At 42.0% G+C, this 18420-nt stretch overlaps 1 protein-coding gene across 3 annotated transcripts in view; it reads right to left on the bottom strand.

Annotated features, from left to right (window-relative positions):
• iqcg (IQ motif containing G) overlaps positions 1 to 11945 on the bottom strand; it is a 28458-nt gene extending 16513 nt beyond the window's left edge. Inside the window, exons 1-6 of one of the 3 annotated variants that reach the window (XM_048168881.1) lie at positions 11704 to 11944; positions 8390 to 8544; positions 8082 to 8210; positions 7900 to 7981; positions 7469 to 7630; positions 1405 to 1479 (exon numbers count right to left, since the gene is read on the bottom strand). In XM_048168881.1, coding sequence (XP_048024838.1) covers positions 1405 to 1479; positions 7469 to 7630; positions 7900 to 7981; positions 8082 to 8210; positions 8390 to 8544; positions 11704 to 11802 — 702 coding nt within the window. In that variant the 5' untranslated portion in view covers positions 11803 to 11944. Of the gene's footprint in view, positions 1 to 1404; positions 1480 to 7468; positions 7631 to 7899; positions 7982 to 8081; positions 8211 to 8389; positions 8545 to 11703 lie in introns of all 3 variants that reach the window. The other 2 variants (XM_048168882.1, XM_048168883.1) reach the window with 2 other exon arrangements.
• Between the last annotated feature and the right edge of the window lie 6475 nt (positions 11946 to 18420).

Consider the following 18420-nt stretch of genomic DNA (forward strand, 5'->3'; position numbering starts at 1 on the left):
CGCAATATGGTGGAATAAGTCCCGCCTTCTAAATAAGAGCCAATCGCGACATCGCGTCACTGCAGCGGCCGTTAGAAGCTCCGGTTTCTATAGAAACAGTCAGATGCGCGCCTCCGAAATGAGGCACAAGAGACACGCATTTAGGACTGCGCATAAGCATTAGGTTCATCCAGCCTGAAAAATACAGTTTTTTGTCATGATTCGAGCATTTAGAAACAATATTTTTGAGACAGTTGTTGTTGTTAGATGTCATTGGTGATTTCAAATATGAAATTTAATCGAAAGCTTGGAAAACAGCTTTAGAGAATTTGATGTTTCCCCATTCAAAGAGATAGGAGCTGCACTTGGATGCCCGAGAGGCGTTTCAAAGATGGCCGTCGAGTGAAATTACTTGTTTTAAAGGGACTTTGATAGTTACTGATTAGCAGGAGCACAATAACAAGGGGAAGGTTAGAATGATTTCAGGGGCCTTATCAGAGAGGGGAAAGGGAACAGAAAAGGACATTAATTGCAATATTGATTTAACTAGCAGAAGTTATTATTCCATCACCTGTGCATGACATCATTAACAGCAGTCCTATAATGTTGAACCAACATGGCTCAAGCATCACTATTACTAAGGCCACATTTACACTGCAGGTCTTGATTGCCAATTGTGATTTGTTGACTATATCCGATATTTTGATGACCAGCTTACATCTTCTTTTAAAAGTGACCCATATCCGATACTTGCACTTACACTATACACTTGGCGAAACAACCCAAAGTAGACGTACTGACCCAAAAAAGCTTAGGCCAAAATGGAATTATAGTAAAAATAGTGTGATTTGCAATGGACGCAGAGGAAATGATAATACAAGCTTTTGCTTTCCACACCATCTTTAAAGGTCAGCAAAACGTTAAGTTGACCCTTTGTCCTCAATTGCGCCATTGAAAAGAGTCATGTGATCGCAGACGATGTCCACGTGAGTTGATGTCATTTGCCACCGCTGATTTTTCATTGCCGTGCGACTCACATGGCAGACGCAAATGCAGCTATCCAATTCATATCAGATTTATTTCTACATGTGAATGAAACCGATCTGGGAATATCAGAATCCATGTAACCATGTAATGTAAATGCGGCCAATTAGACACTACTATTTCATGAAACAGCTTTGCTAGGATGCAGCCTTCTAATTGAGAAGAACCCAGTAATTCTGAAGACCTTGATTAGCTTGTTCAGGTTTGGAGCTAAACTCAGCAGGACAGTAGCCCTACAGGCGCAGGACTGGGCACCCCTAACCTATACCAATTGGGGTACAATCACTTCTTAGAGATGCAAATCCCTGCAAGCACAAATCTAGTTTGTTTTACAAAGCTTTATGAATTATGTTACATAAAATAAAATTGTGCTTCACTCACTGCATGTTGTCTTTTTAGGAAGATCTCTGTCTCCATGTGAACATTTTTTTCCTCCTCAATTCTCTCTTGCAGCATCTGAGTGTGCAACCAAAAGTGGAAGTTGTAAATCAAAATATGATGGTACAGTATGTGTTTTTTTACAGTATGTGTGGGTGTGCCAAAATTATTGGAATTACTGTAATTACAAACTTGTTATTTGAAAACTCTGAATTTATAAAAGTTTTGACTTCTGTCACTTGACCATATTGATGTAAAAATGACCAAAATGGCAGTGGCAGTTAAAGTAGTTGGGTAGCAACATCTACCCAATATGCCATTGTTCATTGATGGACTTTATTTGTTCTTCAGTATTTAGCAAGAACATAAAGAGGTGTAGCTCAAATGCACTACCAACTGAGGTATATTTAACCAAACGTACACAGCTTCACACAACCCTGCATAAACATTAAAATGTTGGCTTAACTGAAATATTGGTCTGAAAGTTTAAAAAGTTACATTTTATATTCTATTTTATATTCTAAGTATAGCTTAATTAAAAATATAATATAAGATATTCTGATAAATGCCTCAGTGTTCCCTTTCAGTTGGTCACGCTCGACGTACGTCAGTAGTGACCGACGAATTGGGATATCGCTAGAGACCCCTATCAGCTTCAAGTGAACTAAAACAGGCCAATGGAATTGGCGTGTGATATTTGCATAATGTGCACCGCCTCCGACAGGTGCATATAAATAGGAAGCAGATGCAATCGCACTCTGTCTTTTGCTTTGGAGCCAACCATTCGGTGTTCTCCAGCTATTCAGACTTCATAGTGTTCTATTACAAGCCTTTGAAGAGATTCCAGTGTCTTGTGTTGGTGTTACGGCACAGCAGCGAGGTCGCGAGCTTATCGAGGAGCCTGAGCATTTTAAGCTCTTAACTGCTATTGTTACAGCAACTTTGTCCCAATGTAATTTGTTGAGATTTGGGCCGATTCCTCCATTGTGTTCGGGGAGTGATGTACCCGAACACATTGTGACACTCCCTGTGTGCTTCGGCACGAGAGAGCTGATTCTTTCTCTTCTAAAAGAGCTTCACAGACGAACCCTGCATCTTTATCAAGATGTCATTTCGTCTGTGTGTTACTGGGTGCGGTCGTTCCCTAGTCCCCGCTGATGGGTACAATCGCTGCATCACGTGCTTGGGCGTTCAGCACGCTGAAGCTGCATTTGTAGATAGTTCATGTACTCATTGTGGGAACATGACTATCGCAGTGCTGAGATCTAGACTCTCATTCCTTGGTCCTCCCCTTCGCCCCGTGCGGCCGTTTTCTCTGGCTCCAGCCGGGATGCCGGTTCATCGGCGTGTAGGCAGGGTGATCTGACGAATGGTCCCCAGCGCCCCGCCCCGATGCCTTTCTTTCTGGAAGAGATCTAGCTGAGATCTAGACTCTCATTCCTTGGTCCTCCCCTTCGCCCCGTGCGGCCGTTTTCTCTGGCTCCAGCCGGGATGCCGGTTCATCGGCGTGTAGGCAGGGTGATCTGACGAATGGTCCCCAGCGCCCCGCCCCGATGCCTTTCTTTCTGGAAGTGGTGGAAGTCTGGAAGTCACGATGAGGTGACCAAGTCCTGGCGGACGCCCTATAGCATTCATGCGAGACCTGGCCCCTTGTCCGCCTTCATCACCCTGGATGGTGGAGAGGCTAGGGGATACACGCGGATATCCCCAGTCGAGCGGTCTGTTGCGATGCAGCTGTGTCCAATGGCCGCCGGCTGGCGCGGTGAACCGCGTCTCCCATCCCGGCTGTAAATTCTTGCAGGACTACGGAGAAAGCTGGATGGACAAGCTGCCTCCGCCCTGCATGCCATGGCCCTTTTGCAATTCTATCAGGCAAAAATGTTAATGGAGATGCCCCAGGGAGGTCTTGACCAACAGTTGCTTGAGGAGCTACACGCTGCCATTGACCTCGCCCTCTGGGCGACTAAGGTGACGGCACATTCTGTTGGTCAGGTGATGTCTACTCTCGTAATCCAGCAGCGTCACCTGTGGCTGACCCTGGCTGACATGAGGGAGACCGATAAATATAGGTTCCCGGACTCCCGTGTCTCAGGTCAGCCTTTTCGGCGACGCGGTAGAGAGCTTTGCCCAACAATTCTCTGCCACCCAGAAGCAGGCTGAGGCCATAAAGCACGTCTTGCCCCAGCGGTCCACTGCTTCCTCCACCCCGCTGGCGGCTCAGCCTCAGCCTGCTCATCGCCGAGGGCGCCCGCCTGCATCGTCCTCAGCCCCTGCTAAGTCGGCGAAGCAGCAGCCTACACCCGCCAAACAGCAGGGAGCCGGTTCTGGACGCGGCGCCCAGCCTGCTCAAGCCAAGCCAGGTGGCAATCGATCGAGGAACACACGTTCCTGAGACGGGCGACCTGGAGGGGAAGGATTCTGCTCCTCGGGAGAGGATTCCAGCATCTCTCCCACCCCCGGAGGAGGGCCGGGGGGATTTGTGTTTCTGTCTGTCCCGCTGCTGGCTCTCCGGAGTCCAGCGGTACCCACTTCTACACAAAAAGAGCAGTTTCCCAATCCTCCAGGTCAGAAAAGGGCGCAGCTGTCAGTGTGCGAGGCCCCGCCTTGCCACTCGCAGCCCCCTCTTACATCGCCAGCAGGTTCCAGTGTGATGGTCGAGGCCACTTCCCATGTGCCGTCTCCCATGCACACTGCCACCTCGCGGAGTCTGACCCCACTTCGGGCCGCTATGCCATCCGAGTTGGGTCTCAGCACTCTGCTTCGCTGCCCCACCCCCGGTACGTCTGTGGTGCCTTTGGTCCCACTGGCTCGGTGTCTGGAAGCCTGGATAGCGCTTCCCAGCCCGTCCCGCTGGCTCATTCGTACTATCAGACTCGGCTATGCGATTCAGTTTGCACGGCGTCAGGGGTGTCCACTACACTCAGGTGTCACTGAACAATGCACCTGTTCTCCGGGTGGAGATTGCTGTCCTCCTGGCGAAGGATGCAATCGAGCCGGTCCCTCCAGCCGATATGAAGTCAGGGTTCTACAGCCCCTACTTCATTGTACCCAAAAAGGGCAGTGGGCTATGGCCAATCCTGGATCTGCGTGTCCTGAATCGGTCCCTTCACAGGCTGCCATTCAAGATGCTGACGCAGAAGCGCATTTTCGAATGCATCTGTCCCCAGGATTGGTTTGCAGCGAACGACCTGAACGACATGTACTTTCATGTCTCGATTCTGCCTTGCCACAGACCCTTTCTACAGTTTGCGTTTGAGGGTCGAGCATATCAGTACAAAGTCCTGCCCTTCGGGCTGGCCCTGTCGCCCCGCGTCTTTACGAAGGTACGAGGCGGCCATTGATCCGCTCAAAGAACAGGGCATTCGCATCCTCAACTACCTCGACGACTGGTTCATCCTGGCCAGCTCGCGAGAGCAGGGACATGGTGTTAGCTCACCTCAGCCGGTTGGGTCTTCGGGTCAACTGGGACAAGAGAAAACTCACCCCCGGGCAGAGGATCTCTTATCTCGGTATGGAACTGGACTAGGGTGGCCGGACAGCGTACCTCACCAAGGAGCGCATCCAGTTTTTGTTGAACTGCCTGAGTACGCTCAAGTGCAGGACAGCGGCCGCACTGAAACTCTTTCAGAGGCTCTTGGGGCATATGGCATCCGCAGCTGCAGTCACGCCGCTCGGATTGCTTCATATGAGGCCGCTTCAACACTGGCTCCACGGCCAGGTCCCGAGATGGGCGTGGCAGTGCAGTAGGTTCCGTGTCCCCGTGACACAGAGCTGCCCTTGCACTCTCACCCAGTGGTCGGACCCTTCGTTCCTGCGGGCTGGAGTCAGAAGCATCTGAGGTCGCTTCGTGCCATTCATGTCCCAGACGTGCTCAACCGTGCAGCAGATGAGCTCTCACGGCAGCCTCCGCTTGCGGGCGAATGGAGACTCCATCCCCAGGCAGTCCAGCTGATCTGGCAGCACTTCAGCGAGGCTCAGATACATCTGTTCGCCTCCCTGGAGACTGCCCACTGTCAGTGGTTCTATTCCCTGACCGGCGGCACGCTCGGCATGGATGCACTGGCACACAGCTAACTACGCAAATATGACCTGACCTGTGGAACCTCCACGTGTGGTTCCTGGACGGGATGCGGAGGTTCTGAGTGATCTCCCGCCAGCGGTCGTAGACACCATCACTTCCGCAAGAGCTCCTTCTACTAGGAACCTCTATGCGTTGAAGTGGAAACTGTTTGTTAAATGGTGCTCCTCTCACCGAGAGGACCCCCGATCATGCTCAGTCAGATATGTTCTCTCCTTCCTGCAAGAGGGCTTGGAGCAAAGGCTGTCTACCTCCACCCTCAAAGTGTATGTTGCCGCTATCACCGCACATGACTATGCAGTTGATGGCAAGTCCTTGGGGAAGCACGATCTGATCGTCAGGTTCCTGAGGGGGGCGAGGAGACTAAATCCACCTCGCCTTCCCTCTATACCCTCTTGGGATCTCACCCTGGTACTTACATCTCTCCGGAGTCATCCCTTCGAGCCTTTGCAATCAGCTGAGTTAAAAGTACTGTCCCTTAAGACCGTCCTCCTGGTTGCATTGGCCTCGGTGAAGAGGGTATGGGACCTGCAAGCATTTTCATTCGACATATCGTGCCTGGAATTCTGGCCCGGTGACTCTCACGTTATCCTGAAACCCCGGCCCAGATATGTGCCCAAGGTTCCTACCACTCCCTTCAGAGATCAGGTAGTGAACCTGCAAGTGCTGTCTTCGGTGGAGGCAGACCCAGCCCTAGCTTTGCTCTGTCCTGTCCGCGCTCTGTGCCTGTACGTGACAGAACGCGAAGCTTCAGGACCTCAGATCAGCTCTTTGTCTGTTACGGAGGCCAGCAGAAGGGAAAGGCTGTCTCCAAGCAGAGGATTGCCCACTGGATAGTGGATGCCATCACCCTGGCGTACGAATCCCAGGGCGTGCCTTGCCCACTCGGGTTGAGATCCCACTCCACCAAAGGAGTGGCCTCTTTCTGGGCGCTGGCACACGGCGCCTCACTGACAGATATCTGTAGAGCTGTGGGCTGGGCGACACCTAACACGTTCGCTAGATTATATTGCCTTTGTGTAGAACCGGTATCTTCCTGTGTACTCGCTTCCACCAGCTGTTCTAAGTGTCGGCTTGCAATGCCACTCCTGGGCCGGAGACGTGCATCCTTTACTCCAGTCGAGTTCCCCGCTTGGCGAACCCTGTCGAGTTCCTCTGCCTCCCCTTTTGGCTCGGACATTGCGGAGTGTCTGATGCCAGGCCAACGTCCATCACCAACGTTGATGTTGGCTGGGTTCCATATGTTGTGACCCCTCCACATGAGCGGTCCCATATGTCTATTTGTCCACGGTGAACTCCCTACGGTGAGCCCGTGTCTTTCCCTTAGCAAAGCCAGCTCTGCTGTCACCTGTCAGATGAGCCTCCCCCTACCCAGGTTGAGCCATCCCAGGGACTCCATATGCGTACTGCCCACGGCCAGTCCATATGTGTACTCTCCACGTAAACTCCTCCCCCCCAGGGTAGGCAGTGGTCTCCGCAGCGTCCCCTACGGGTTCGCTTCCCCAGTGTAGTCTAGTTTACTTAGTGGGTATTTCAGAACAGCAGTAGACACTCTCGGCGTAAGCTCGCCCCCTTCCCCGTCCCATTGGCACGCCGGGTGGCTAGAGCTTGCGCAGGGCACTGGAAGGGGTGCGACTGCATCTGCTTCCTAATTATATACACCTGTCGGAGGTGGTGCGCATTATGCAAATATTGCACGCCAATTCCACTGGCCTGTTTTAGTTCACTCGAAGCTGATAGGGCTCTCTAGCGATATCCCAGTTCGTCGGTCACTACTGACGTACATCTCCGTTCCCTCCTTCAGGGAACGAGGGATACATACCTAACTGAGACGTTTTTTGTCCATAAAAACAACAACAATAACAACAACAAAGTTGGTGGGGTCAGATATTGTCTGGACACCAACATTCTTCTTTTGTGTTACAACTTTAAATTGTGGATAAAGATCTGTGTGGTCACTAAGACTTTGATAAGTTATCAAACACACACCCCAGCTTCATCTTCCAGTTCATTCTCTTTGTGACTGCTGAGTTTCAGTCCTTGGCAGACTAGCTGTTCGGCACAGCTCTTCAAAAATTTCTCTTGTCGGTTTGTCCTCACCCTCATGTCCTGTACCTGCTCCCTAAGGTAGGCCCCCAACTCCTCTAGCCTCTGGGAAGAAAACATTCTTTTCAGCTAGAAAATCCAAAATTTTAGACCAAAGTTCAAAAGTAAAGATGATGCAGTACTTTTGTGTATCAGCTTTTGTTAACAATTAAGATTCTTTGCAAGATTCTTTTGCAAGAATCAAGATTCTTTGTTGTCATGACAGTTAAGCAACACTTCATGCTTTCCAAACACCAGTGAATTATGCACAGTAAAATCAGGAACATTATGCAAAGTGTTCGAGTCAAATTAAATATTAATTGACAGATGATTACCTCACACTCCTCTGTTTTTTGCTTGCGAATGTCAAGTAATTGTTTTTGCAGTGCTTTAATCCTGAGGCAACCTTCTTCCTCCCTATAGTTCATGTACAATATGGTGTATGGTCACTATTTGAGGCTACATAGTATAGTACATGATATTTTGGGTTAAATAATTTGTCGGTTTATGTTAAGACCTGTTTATTATGTCCAGAAGTTGGACTTTCTTCTTCCGGTCCTCTCCTACTGCTGAAAAGAGACTTTGAAAAGTGTTTTCCTTCTGGAGCTCGACCATTAGCCCATTTATCACGTCTGACACAAACTGCCTATGGGATAATAGATGATGTTGAAATGGTTTATTAAACATTATGACATGTTCAAGTTAATAAAAAAAAATACAATGACATAAATTCCAATTTTCAATTTTAAATTAAAAACAATAGCTACAACTGTTAACTACATATAATGTAGTAACATTATAGTATAGAGACGTGTGCACTCATACCTGTCTCTCTGCACTTTGGCTAGGTTGTCAGGAGTAAGTAGACTCTCCTGAATACTTATTTGCTTTTGGGATTTTTGTAATTCTCCTGTGAAATCAGACAAACTGCTCCTAGCCATCAGTTGAGCTGTTTTCAGATGCAGTTCGGTCCTTTGCTGCTAAATACAGACAGTGATACAGAATGTGGTACAAAGAAAAACATGACTGGGAGATAAAACACAGCTACAGTATTGCTATTATGTGGTGCAGTGAGCTGGCATTAAAACCATACAAGGAACTCCACATTTTCTCCTTGATCAAGACACTTTACCTCAAATTACACCAGGAGGACTGTCTAATAAGTGTGAAATAAATTGGGTAAATCTCATGAAACATCTCAAGAACGTGTCTAGGTCAAAATCATACAAAATAAATAATTTTCATGACAATTTAGCATATTTTACCATCAATCCTTGCAGCATTGTTTGCTGTAATTGTGATATATTACATAAATTATTTTATTTATGGGGTAAAATGTGACCTGGACATATTATTGTAAAATGTATCCAGTCAGACTGAAGATAATCAAATGACAAGTTAATCAAATACAACAAGGGAACAACAAATGTTGCATCAAAAATAATTAAGTTGAAATCTAACAATTCTGTTGCACCAAACTTTTGAGACAAGTGGGCAATTGTCTCACGCGATCCGAATCATGATTTGACACAAAAGATATAATAACGCTCCAAAACTTAATGAAGCAGTGTTTTGAAATCGGCCTTCACTATATAAGTCGTTATTTTGTATTTTTGGCACACCAAAAATAGTCTTGTCACTTTATAATATTAATATTGAACCACTGAACACAAACTGAATTTAAATATGTTTTTAGTACATTAATGGATCTTGAGAGAGGAAATGTCAAATGTTGCTGGCTATGCAGGCCTCACTGAGCCATCAGATTTCAACAAAAATATCTTAATTTGTGTTCCGAAGATGAACGGAGGTCTTATGGGTGTGGAACGGCATGAGGGTGAGTAATAAATTACATTTTATTCATTTTTGGGTGAACTAACCCTTTAATGTTATGAATACTTTTGGTGTGCAAAAACAAAACAAAAATAAATACTTTATTTAACAATTTGAACTGCTGTCATACGCAGCTGACGTAGTGAACGCAGTTCTGCGCCTCTGTGTTCTATGGCAGAACGGTGACTCATTATTGGCCAGCTCCTGCATCAGCATCAGCATAAGCGCTGAACTGCGTTCACTATGTCAACTGCGTATGACAACAGTTAAAATTGTTAAATAAAGTCTTTTTTTTCGTTTTGTTTTTGCGCACAAAAAGTATTCTCATCACTTCGTAACATTAAAGGAACACTACACTTTTTTTTCCAACTCCCCTAGAGTTAAACAGTTTAGTTTTACCGTTTTCGAATCCATTCAGCCAATCTCCAGGTCTGGCGGTACCACTTTTAGCATAGCTCAGCATAGTTCATTGAATCTGATGAAACCAATAGACTCTCGCTCAAAAAAATGACCACAGAGTTTCGATATTTTTCCTATTTAAACTTGACTCTTCTGTACTTACATCGTGTACTAAGACCGATGGAAAATGAAAAATTGCGATTTTCTAGGCCGATATGGCTAGGATCTATACTCTCATTCCGGTGTAATAATCAAGGAACTTTGCTGCCGTACCATGGGTGCAGCAGGCGCAATGGTATTACGCAGCGCCTCTCACAAATGTCTCCATGGTTGCACAGGCAGCGCTGCCCTGTGCAAGCAGGAGACATTTGTCACAGGCGGTGCGTAATATCATTGCGCCTGCTGCACCCATGGTACGGCAGCAAAGTTCCTTGATTATTACACCGGAATGAGAGTATAGATCCTAGCCATATCGGCCTAGAAAATCGCAATTTTTCATTTTCCATCGGTCTTAGTACACAATGTAGAAGAGTCAAGTTTTAAATAGGAAAAATATCAAAACTCTTTGGTCATTTTTTTGAGCAAGATGCTACTGGTCTCATCAGATTCAATGAACTATGCTAAGCTATGATAAAAGTGGTACCGCCAGATCCGGAGATTGGCTGAATTGATTCGAAAATGGTAAAACTCAACTGTTTAACTCTAGGGGATTTGGAAAATAAGCCTATTTTCAAAAAAAGTGGAGTGTTCCTTTAAGGTTGAACCATTATAATCACGTTGACTATTTTAACGATGTCTTTGCTACATTTCTGGACCTCAAAAGGTGCAATGACGTTGCTGCCTACGTTTGGTTCAGAAACCCTCAGATTTCATCAAAAATATCTTAATTTGTGTTCCGAAGATGAACGAAGATCTTAAGGGTTTGGGATGACATGAGGGCGAGTACTTCACTGTTTTAAAAAAACAGCAATGCTGGTAAGGTACACTGCCCTCCAAAAGTTTGGAAACACCCCTGGTAAAGTGTGGTTTTGGACGATATCAGCATAAATCCTTATCATTTTTTGCTGCAAATACATTACAGTAACTTCACATTATCATTGAAGACCAGCAATGATAATTTTCATTTTGATTACATAATAATGGCAATACATGTCAAAGTCAGACATGCCCCTTTGCCAGCTGTGATGCCTGTTTACTGGTTTAAACTTGGCCCAGGTTTGTAAAAGATTTTTGGGTCAGCACACCTTAATAGCTTCAACAATTGATTGCCAATTAAGTTTAGAATACAATGAACCAATTAGAACCCAGTTTAGGTCAGATAGCTGCTAATGGTGGATATTTTGATGAATAGAAAATTTAAGTTTTTTTCTATGTATAAACTGTTTATATAATAAAATATGTTTTCATAGTTTGTGTTGTCCCTTATCAGTGCAAAATTATCACAAATTAAAAAGGATTCATGCCAATATTGTCGAAAACCCCACTTTTCTAGGGCGTTTCCAAACTTTTGGAGGGCAGTGTAGGTTTTGAAGCTGGGATGCTGGTTTGAGCTGGTTTATGCTGGTCCTGGACCAGCACTTGACCAGCATAAAACAGCTCAAACCAGCATTCCAGCTTCAAAACCTACCTTACCAGCATATGCTGGGGTTTTTTTTTTCAACAGGGTTAATGACAGAAATGTCATTTTTGGGTGAACTAACCCTTTAAGGGTACCGCCCCAGCGACAAACTGTTGTATCACTAAAGGTAGGCTACAAGCTTTTTTTTTTTTTTTTTTTTTTTCTTTCCTGAGAGTTGCAGGTAAACATAACAGAACCTTCTGGACCGCCGTGTCCACAGTAGTTGCATCACAAATTGCTGTTCTGTCAACAGAAAACATTTCTGAGATTGTGTAGTGATGTTACTCACAGTCTCCGCTCCCGGGCGTATGATGTTTCCTAACACTGACAGCTGATCAGCGTGGTCCTGCAGCACAGCACACGCTATGAGCACATCCACAGACATCATACTGCTTATTATGACTAAACATATGGGGAAGTATACAAAATAACAAGTAACTTTGGATCCAATAGGTTCCTTTCTATCATCCTAAACAAACAGGCAACTCGACCATGAAGAAAAGCATTTACAGGTGCTGCCATAGCAACGGCGTCCGTTGTCATAACAGCACGTCTTGTACACAGATCCTCTCAGATCTCTCTCTTCTCTCTCTCTTTTTTTTTTTTTTTTTTTTTTTTACACCGGATTTAATTAATTGTTGCGTTAATGCACAGCATATGTTGTACTATTATATAAAGTTTTATTGTTTATTCGCAGTGTAAAAACTGAACTCACTTAAGCCAATGTTTCTCTCACAGGTAACGTCATAACATTACGTCATTGATAACATTACGGTTTTTTATTAATTAAAATTTACATTATATGTAATCAGTACTAAAGCCATTTAACATTATTAAAATTGCATTATATGTAATTTATGTTAATTGTATATAGCCGAATTCTATTATATCATGCTATCTTTCTTTTTAAATGTCTGTAATATCATTGGCCTGTTGTTGTTGTTGTTGTTGGGTCCGTGTATCTTTTGGTCATTCGTTTTTTGATTTAATAATGAAATCGGAAAATGAAAAACGGCACCTTTTTCGTTTTTCATTTTTTTTCTAACAAAACGAAAAACAAGAATTCGGCTTGATTTTTCAAGGGGTAGAAAATGAATAAACAACTTGAATATTTGTTCCCAACATGTGGGCGGGAATGAAACGCCCCTTTCCGCTGATTGGTCAACCAAACATTAAACTGTGCCGTCATCAGTTCTTCCGCTGTTCAGTTCAGCAGAATAATAGTCCTTCGCTGCGATGGATTTAACACGTTTATTGCAACTATAATCACTTTTAAATTTACATTTAATCTTAATCTCTTGATCTCTATCTCTCAAACAGCCAGACTAACGAATGACTTGAGACACAAATCGAGGCAGAGCCTATAGACAAGGCTTTCTTCTGTGTGTCCATAAAAACGCGTGTTTAGCTCAGAAATATTATCTCAGATATAATAATTTACTTCGCACCTGCACTTACAACTACCTAATAGCCAATACCTTTGACACACTGTCTGTTTTATTATTGCTGACCACCATCGTAGTTAATGTTCACAGCACATCTATTATAGTTCTATTATGATTTTTATTCAGTCAACAGATGGATATCATAATGCCATTATCTAATGTTTCAGTGATTGACTTTAGTGAAATATGAATTTGACATAACAATTTTACGGTGAACTTGTTTGAGTTATATGAATAAAACCCTGAAATAAGACTTTGTACAATAAACCGGAGATGAAAGGTTTTCATATTTAATGCCATCTACCAGTGTCAGAAATTAACTTAAATGGGACAAATGATTTTCAAGGAAATTTTTTTTTTTTACCTTTATATATAATTTCTTTCCTAATCTTATTAAATATTTATGCTATCTATAATGTTAAATTCTTAAATGTAGTCAAATAAATTAGAATAATATGACACTAGGCTGTTACCAATTAAATCAGTATCAGTCAACTGCATGATGCTTTCAGATGTAGCTACTTACAGTAAATACATTTACACATTAATTACAACTGTATAATATAATGAGATTAATATTTTAAACAACATTTTTATTCAGAAATATGAAATGACAAGATCAAATAATACTTGGAGTATGAAAGTAATATCGCCACTAGGTGGCGGTAAGTCATTGTGTTAAAGAAGGAGTCATTTATTCATTTGTCGATTCGTTCAAAGCGCTGGTTCATTCAGTAATAAAATCAAGTGGCTGTCTATATTAATTGGTTACTTAATCATCGTCTATTAATGGGTTGTTCAAAGACTCTTATTCATTCAGGAACGAAACAACTCTGTGTGCCTACTGTGAGTCAGTCGCACAACGGTTCTGTGACTTTATTTGCTTTGGAGGTTTAGTTGGCAGAGAAAATAACCGTTCTGTATGCCATCCGTTAGCCGGCCAATACTTAATATTAATTAAATAATCTCAGCGTATTGCCTGTTTTTTTTTTTTTTTTTTTTTTTTTTTTTGAAAAAATTGTTAAAAACACAGTAGAGCTCTATATACTATTTTTGGCGGCTGTTACAGAAACATTTTTACAAAAAAAAATCTGATTAAACCTTGACATTTTAAGCATTAGATAGCTTAGATAGATATTTGCACCACTACAATGACAATAATTCTTAATTTCTGATAGAAATGCAAAAATCAATCGGTAGTTAGGCTATTAATAGAATAACGAGACACAAACCTTTACATTCAATCGCGTTTGGTCCCATTTATTTTTGATCACAGTGCATACTGCATACACATACAAACTTTAAGTCCAAAAGTGCGCACATTTGTAGAAATGAACATTTACCTCAGATTTTATTAGCCTAGATAGAATAAGCCGGGCCGTACGCAGGGTTTCATATTTGCCGAGGTCAGAAAATGTAGTTTCCTAGGGGGGTACTGGAGCATGCTCCCCGAAAATTTAGATTTCCCTGGTGTACATGCATTTTTAAGACGTTTTAAGGCCAACAAATTGGATAACAATTTAAAACCATGTCAACAAATAAATGCATGCACAGTTTTGAGGCAGCTTTAATCGCATGTTTGGTAATTTCATGACTTAACTTACAACAGAACAACGACGGTCATTGCTCATAGTTTCTTTGCGCTTTATTTAAGCTATAATAAAGTAATTAAATGCTGCGCGCGCCGGCGCATTTGCTCATGCAATTCTTGAGTGCGCGCCGCTATCTCTGTGCTGTCGCGTGAGTCGCGCAGCGTTGCCACACAGATTTTGATAGGTGGTCAGCAATAATAAAACAGACAGTGTGTCAAAGGTATTGGCTATTAGGTAGTTGTGAGTGCAGGTGCGAACTAAATTATTATTTCTGAGGTACAATGATTATAATAGCCTATTTCCGAGCTAAACACGCGTTTTTATGGATACACAGAAGAAAGCCTTGTCTATAGGCTCTGCCTCGATTTGTGTCTCAAATCATTCGTTAGTCTGGCTGTTTGAGAGATAGAGATCAAGAGATTAAGATTAAATGTAAATTTAAAAGTGATTATAGTTGCAATAAACGCGTTAAATCCATCACAGCGAAGGACTATTATTCTGCTGCTCTGAACAGCTGAAGAACTGATGACGGCACAGTTTAATGTTTGGTTGACCAATCAGCGGAAAGGGGCGTTTCATTCCCGCCCACATGTTGAGATCAAATATTCAAGTTGTTTATTCATTTTCTACCCCTGAACGAAAAACAAAAAATCAAGCCGAATTCTTGTTTTTCATTTTGTTTGAAAAAAAATGAAAAACGAAAAAGGTGCCGTTTTTCATTTTCCGATTTCATTATTAAATCAAAAAACGAATGACCAAAAGATACACGGACCTTGTTGTTGTCGTTTTTCTTGTTATTCTTGTTATTGTATGATTTCATGTAAAGACCTTTAAAACCTTTAAAACTTTAGTATTCATTTTTTTCCTCTTTTATCTTTCTTTCATTTATTTAATTTTCTCATTCTCATTTCCATCATTTCTCCACTCTCCATTGCAAATGTATAAACATTCAGTAGCCTACTAAGATCATCTAAACCTCACTTACCTTAACCCAAACATAAGGGAACTGTGTTGCAAATAGCTTTGACATTCTCAGAACAGTGGCTTTCATGACTGTTGCTGTTTCGAACAGCAGAGGGCAGCAGATCGCGCAATAAAGGGCCGCGCATGTCAGACTGTACTAATAGAACCCAGAGATCCTCAAAAGACGAGCATGTGTGGCTGGGTTGAATACTGCACACCAATTAAATGGATGAAAACACGTGTACTGTAAAGCAAGTGGAGCTCTCTAAAACATGTTGAATGGATTACTTTTTTTCCAATTCTTAAAAATGTCATCTAATTTGATTACATGTGTTTTATCATTGTGTTCACGTTCCCTGACAAGCTAGACCTTACTTACAGGCCATGGCTGAATCACAGCTGTGCTGATATTGAAGAGCACTCTTACTCATGTTATTGTGCCTCTTCAATTGCAAATGCCTCTCACAAATGTCTTTACCATTTGCAAAGCTTCCAGAACGACTAACAAACCAGCAGGATATTTATATGGTGAAGGTTTATACCCACAGCTGTCGAAAGCAGCTATATCCCTTTCCTCGCCACATTCAGGGCAAACAGATGCCTGTTATTAACTAGGAAACCAGGTTAACAGCATGAGGCTAAATGGTGAACTATGAGAGTCCCGTAACTATTAGTTTCGTTCATGTGACAAAAATGTAACAAGCTGAGAAATGACAGTGTCAATGTTTTTAATGAATAAACAGTGTACTTCAAATTTTAAAAGTATGACATTATATGTATATATATATATATATATATATATATATATATATATATATATATATATATATATATATAAACTACTTTAAGGTAATAAAATAAAATAAAAACAAAACAAGTGTACTTCCATTACTTTTTATTAAAACACTTAAGTTTTAAACTTTTAAAAAGTGCACTTTCTAATAATGTCAAAAATTTTAAAGTATGTGTTAAAGTAAAGCACGTGCAAGTACTTATTATAATTTTAACTACAGTGTGTCATTTGACTTAATCTACATTTAAGTTAATATATATTTTAGATGTACCAAATTGCAATTTTATCATTACAAATGTCTAATTACAAATGTATTTAAATACATGACATACAAGTTTCAATAGTACATTTTAGCTTGTCTGTATTTGTCCATATTTCAAAGACAACAGAAGAAATTATGAAATTATAATATCATTAATTTATTTGTAAGTGTACAAAAACATTATATTCAATTCAAAGTTAAAGGTGCAATATGTAAGAATTTTGCAGTAAAATATCCAAAAACCGCTAGGCCAGTGTTATATATTTTGTTCACTTGAGTACTTACAATATCCCAAATGTTTCCAACTATTTGTAAATTGTGAGAAAATTTCAATTTTAACCAAGGCTCCGGGACGTGTGAGGAGTCGCCTGTCAGTTGCGTCATACCCTCGTTAACCCTCGGTGTCCAGTTTTATTTTGTAGAAACCATGGAAACACCAAAGACGCTTTAATATATTACGTTTTAATAGACAAGGAAACAACTGTTTGGTTACATTTATAGACAGAAAACTAATTATTGTTATATAGCTCAACACGTTTAGTTGTTTTCTAATTTTCTTGATTTTTTGCGAGTACCATGCTTTACCATGCCTCAGAGAAAAACACTATTTTGTCAAATAGCTAACATAGCATAATCAGATGCAGCTTTATTTTTAGTAACAGTAATACAGAATTTCCTCCATCATCCAATACATTTTAAAATTAATTGCATGCCATTTATCAACACAAGCATTTAATATGATATTCTAAAATCGATCTGCAACAAGTGTCTCACTGAGCGAACGCGCAGAGTAACATTATAACATAATTTTCAACACACTCAAATGTATCTAATATGATAAACAGAGCTGCGTTACGTCATACTCATGACCGGAAAAGCGGAAGCGGCGCCGGCGACTACGACATAATAAAAGTTCCGCTGCTCGTGAGGCGTGTTGCGCAATCGCTCCCGCGGCCTCGTTCAGCTCCCACAACACTCGGTCCTGCTCTGCTTCATACTACAGTATCATTAATAATCGCATCCATGAACATGATTTCTTCCCGAGTCCTATCCCGATTATTTCTACTGGCTGTGATGTGAAGACCACGTCCCAAGATTCCGCGCTCAAACTTGGCGTCATCAAGGTACGCCTTTGCGATCTCTAATGGACAGATTATATTACATATTGCACCTTTAAGTATATTATTTCCATAATAAGTACTATTTTAAAAAGTGTACTTTTTTTTTGCAAAACATTATGACTGTTCGTTCAGTGCATATGACAGTATGGCACAGTTTCCACTGAGTGATTTAGAGACACCTCCATCCCCCAGTTACATCCTGTAAGCAGAAACAAGCTAGCACTATAGGAGGGAAAGATTACCCCGTAGCCAGCTGATCAAACATGACTGACCAAATGGCTTGAGATGTGTTCTTAAACACACACACACACACACACACACACACACACACACACACACACACACACACACACACACACACACACACACACACACGCATTCACACGCACACACACACAATGTTGCTTATGTCATCTCACTGATACTAAAAGCAAATTGAAGTAGCCTACCTCACTGGAACAGCTACAGTAAGAGGTTGCAGCTGCTCTGTTTCTTTTCAGCTGCTTTAAACATACAAATACTGTGTCAGCAACAGGTTTAAACCAATTAGCAGTGAAAGCATTAAAACACTATCCAGTGTAATCCAGTTTAGTTAATCATTTTAGGACATTAACCATCATACAAACAACATTGGACAGTTGACATTTTGAGACAACAAACACAAGCATTCAGGCAGACAGCTGGAAGGCATGAGGTTAATTCAGCATGAACCACTTAACATAGGTTACAGTGTTTTTCTTTTTAAAGATACTAATTTTAAAATTTCCCATAGACTGCAGAATTCAACATGAATTTCCTGCTGCCTTTTATTTCACAGCTCAGGATAGTAT

Source organism: Megalobrama amblycephala, linkage group LG19 (genome assembly GCF_018812025.1).
Source record: "Megalobrama amblycephala isolate DHTTF-2021 linkage group LG19, ASM1881202v1, whole genome shotgun sequence".
NCBI lineage: Eukaryota > Metazoa > Chordata > Actinopteri > Cypriniformes > Xenocyprididae > Megalobrama > Megalobrama amblycephala.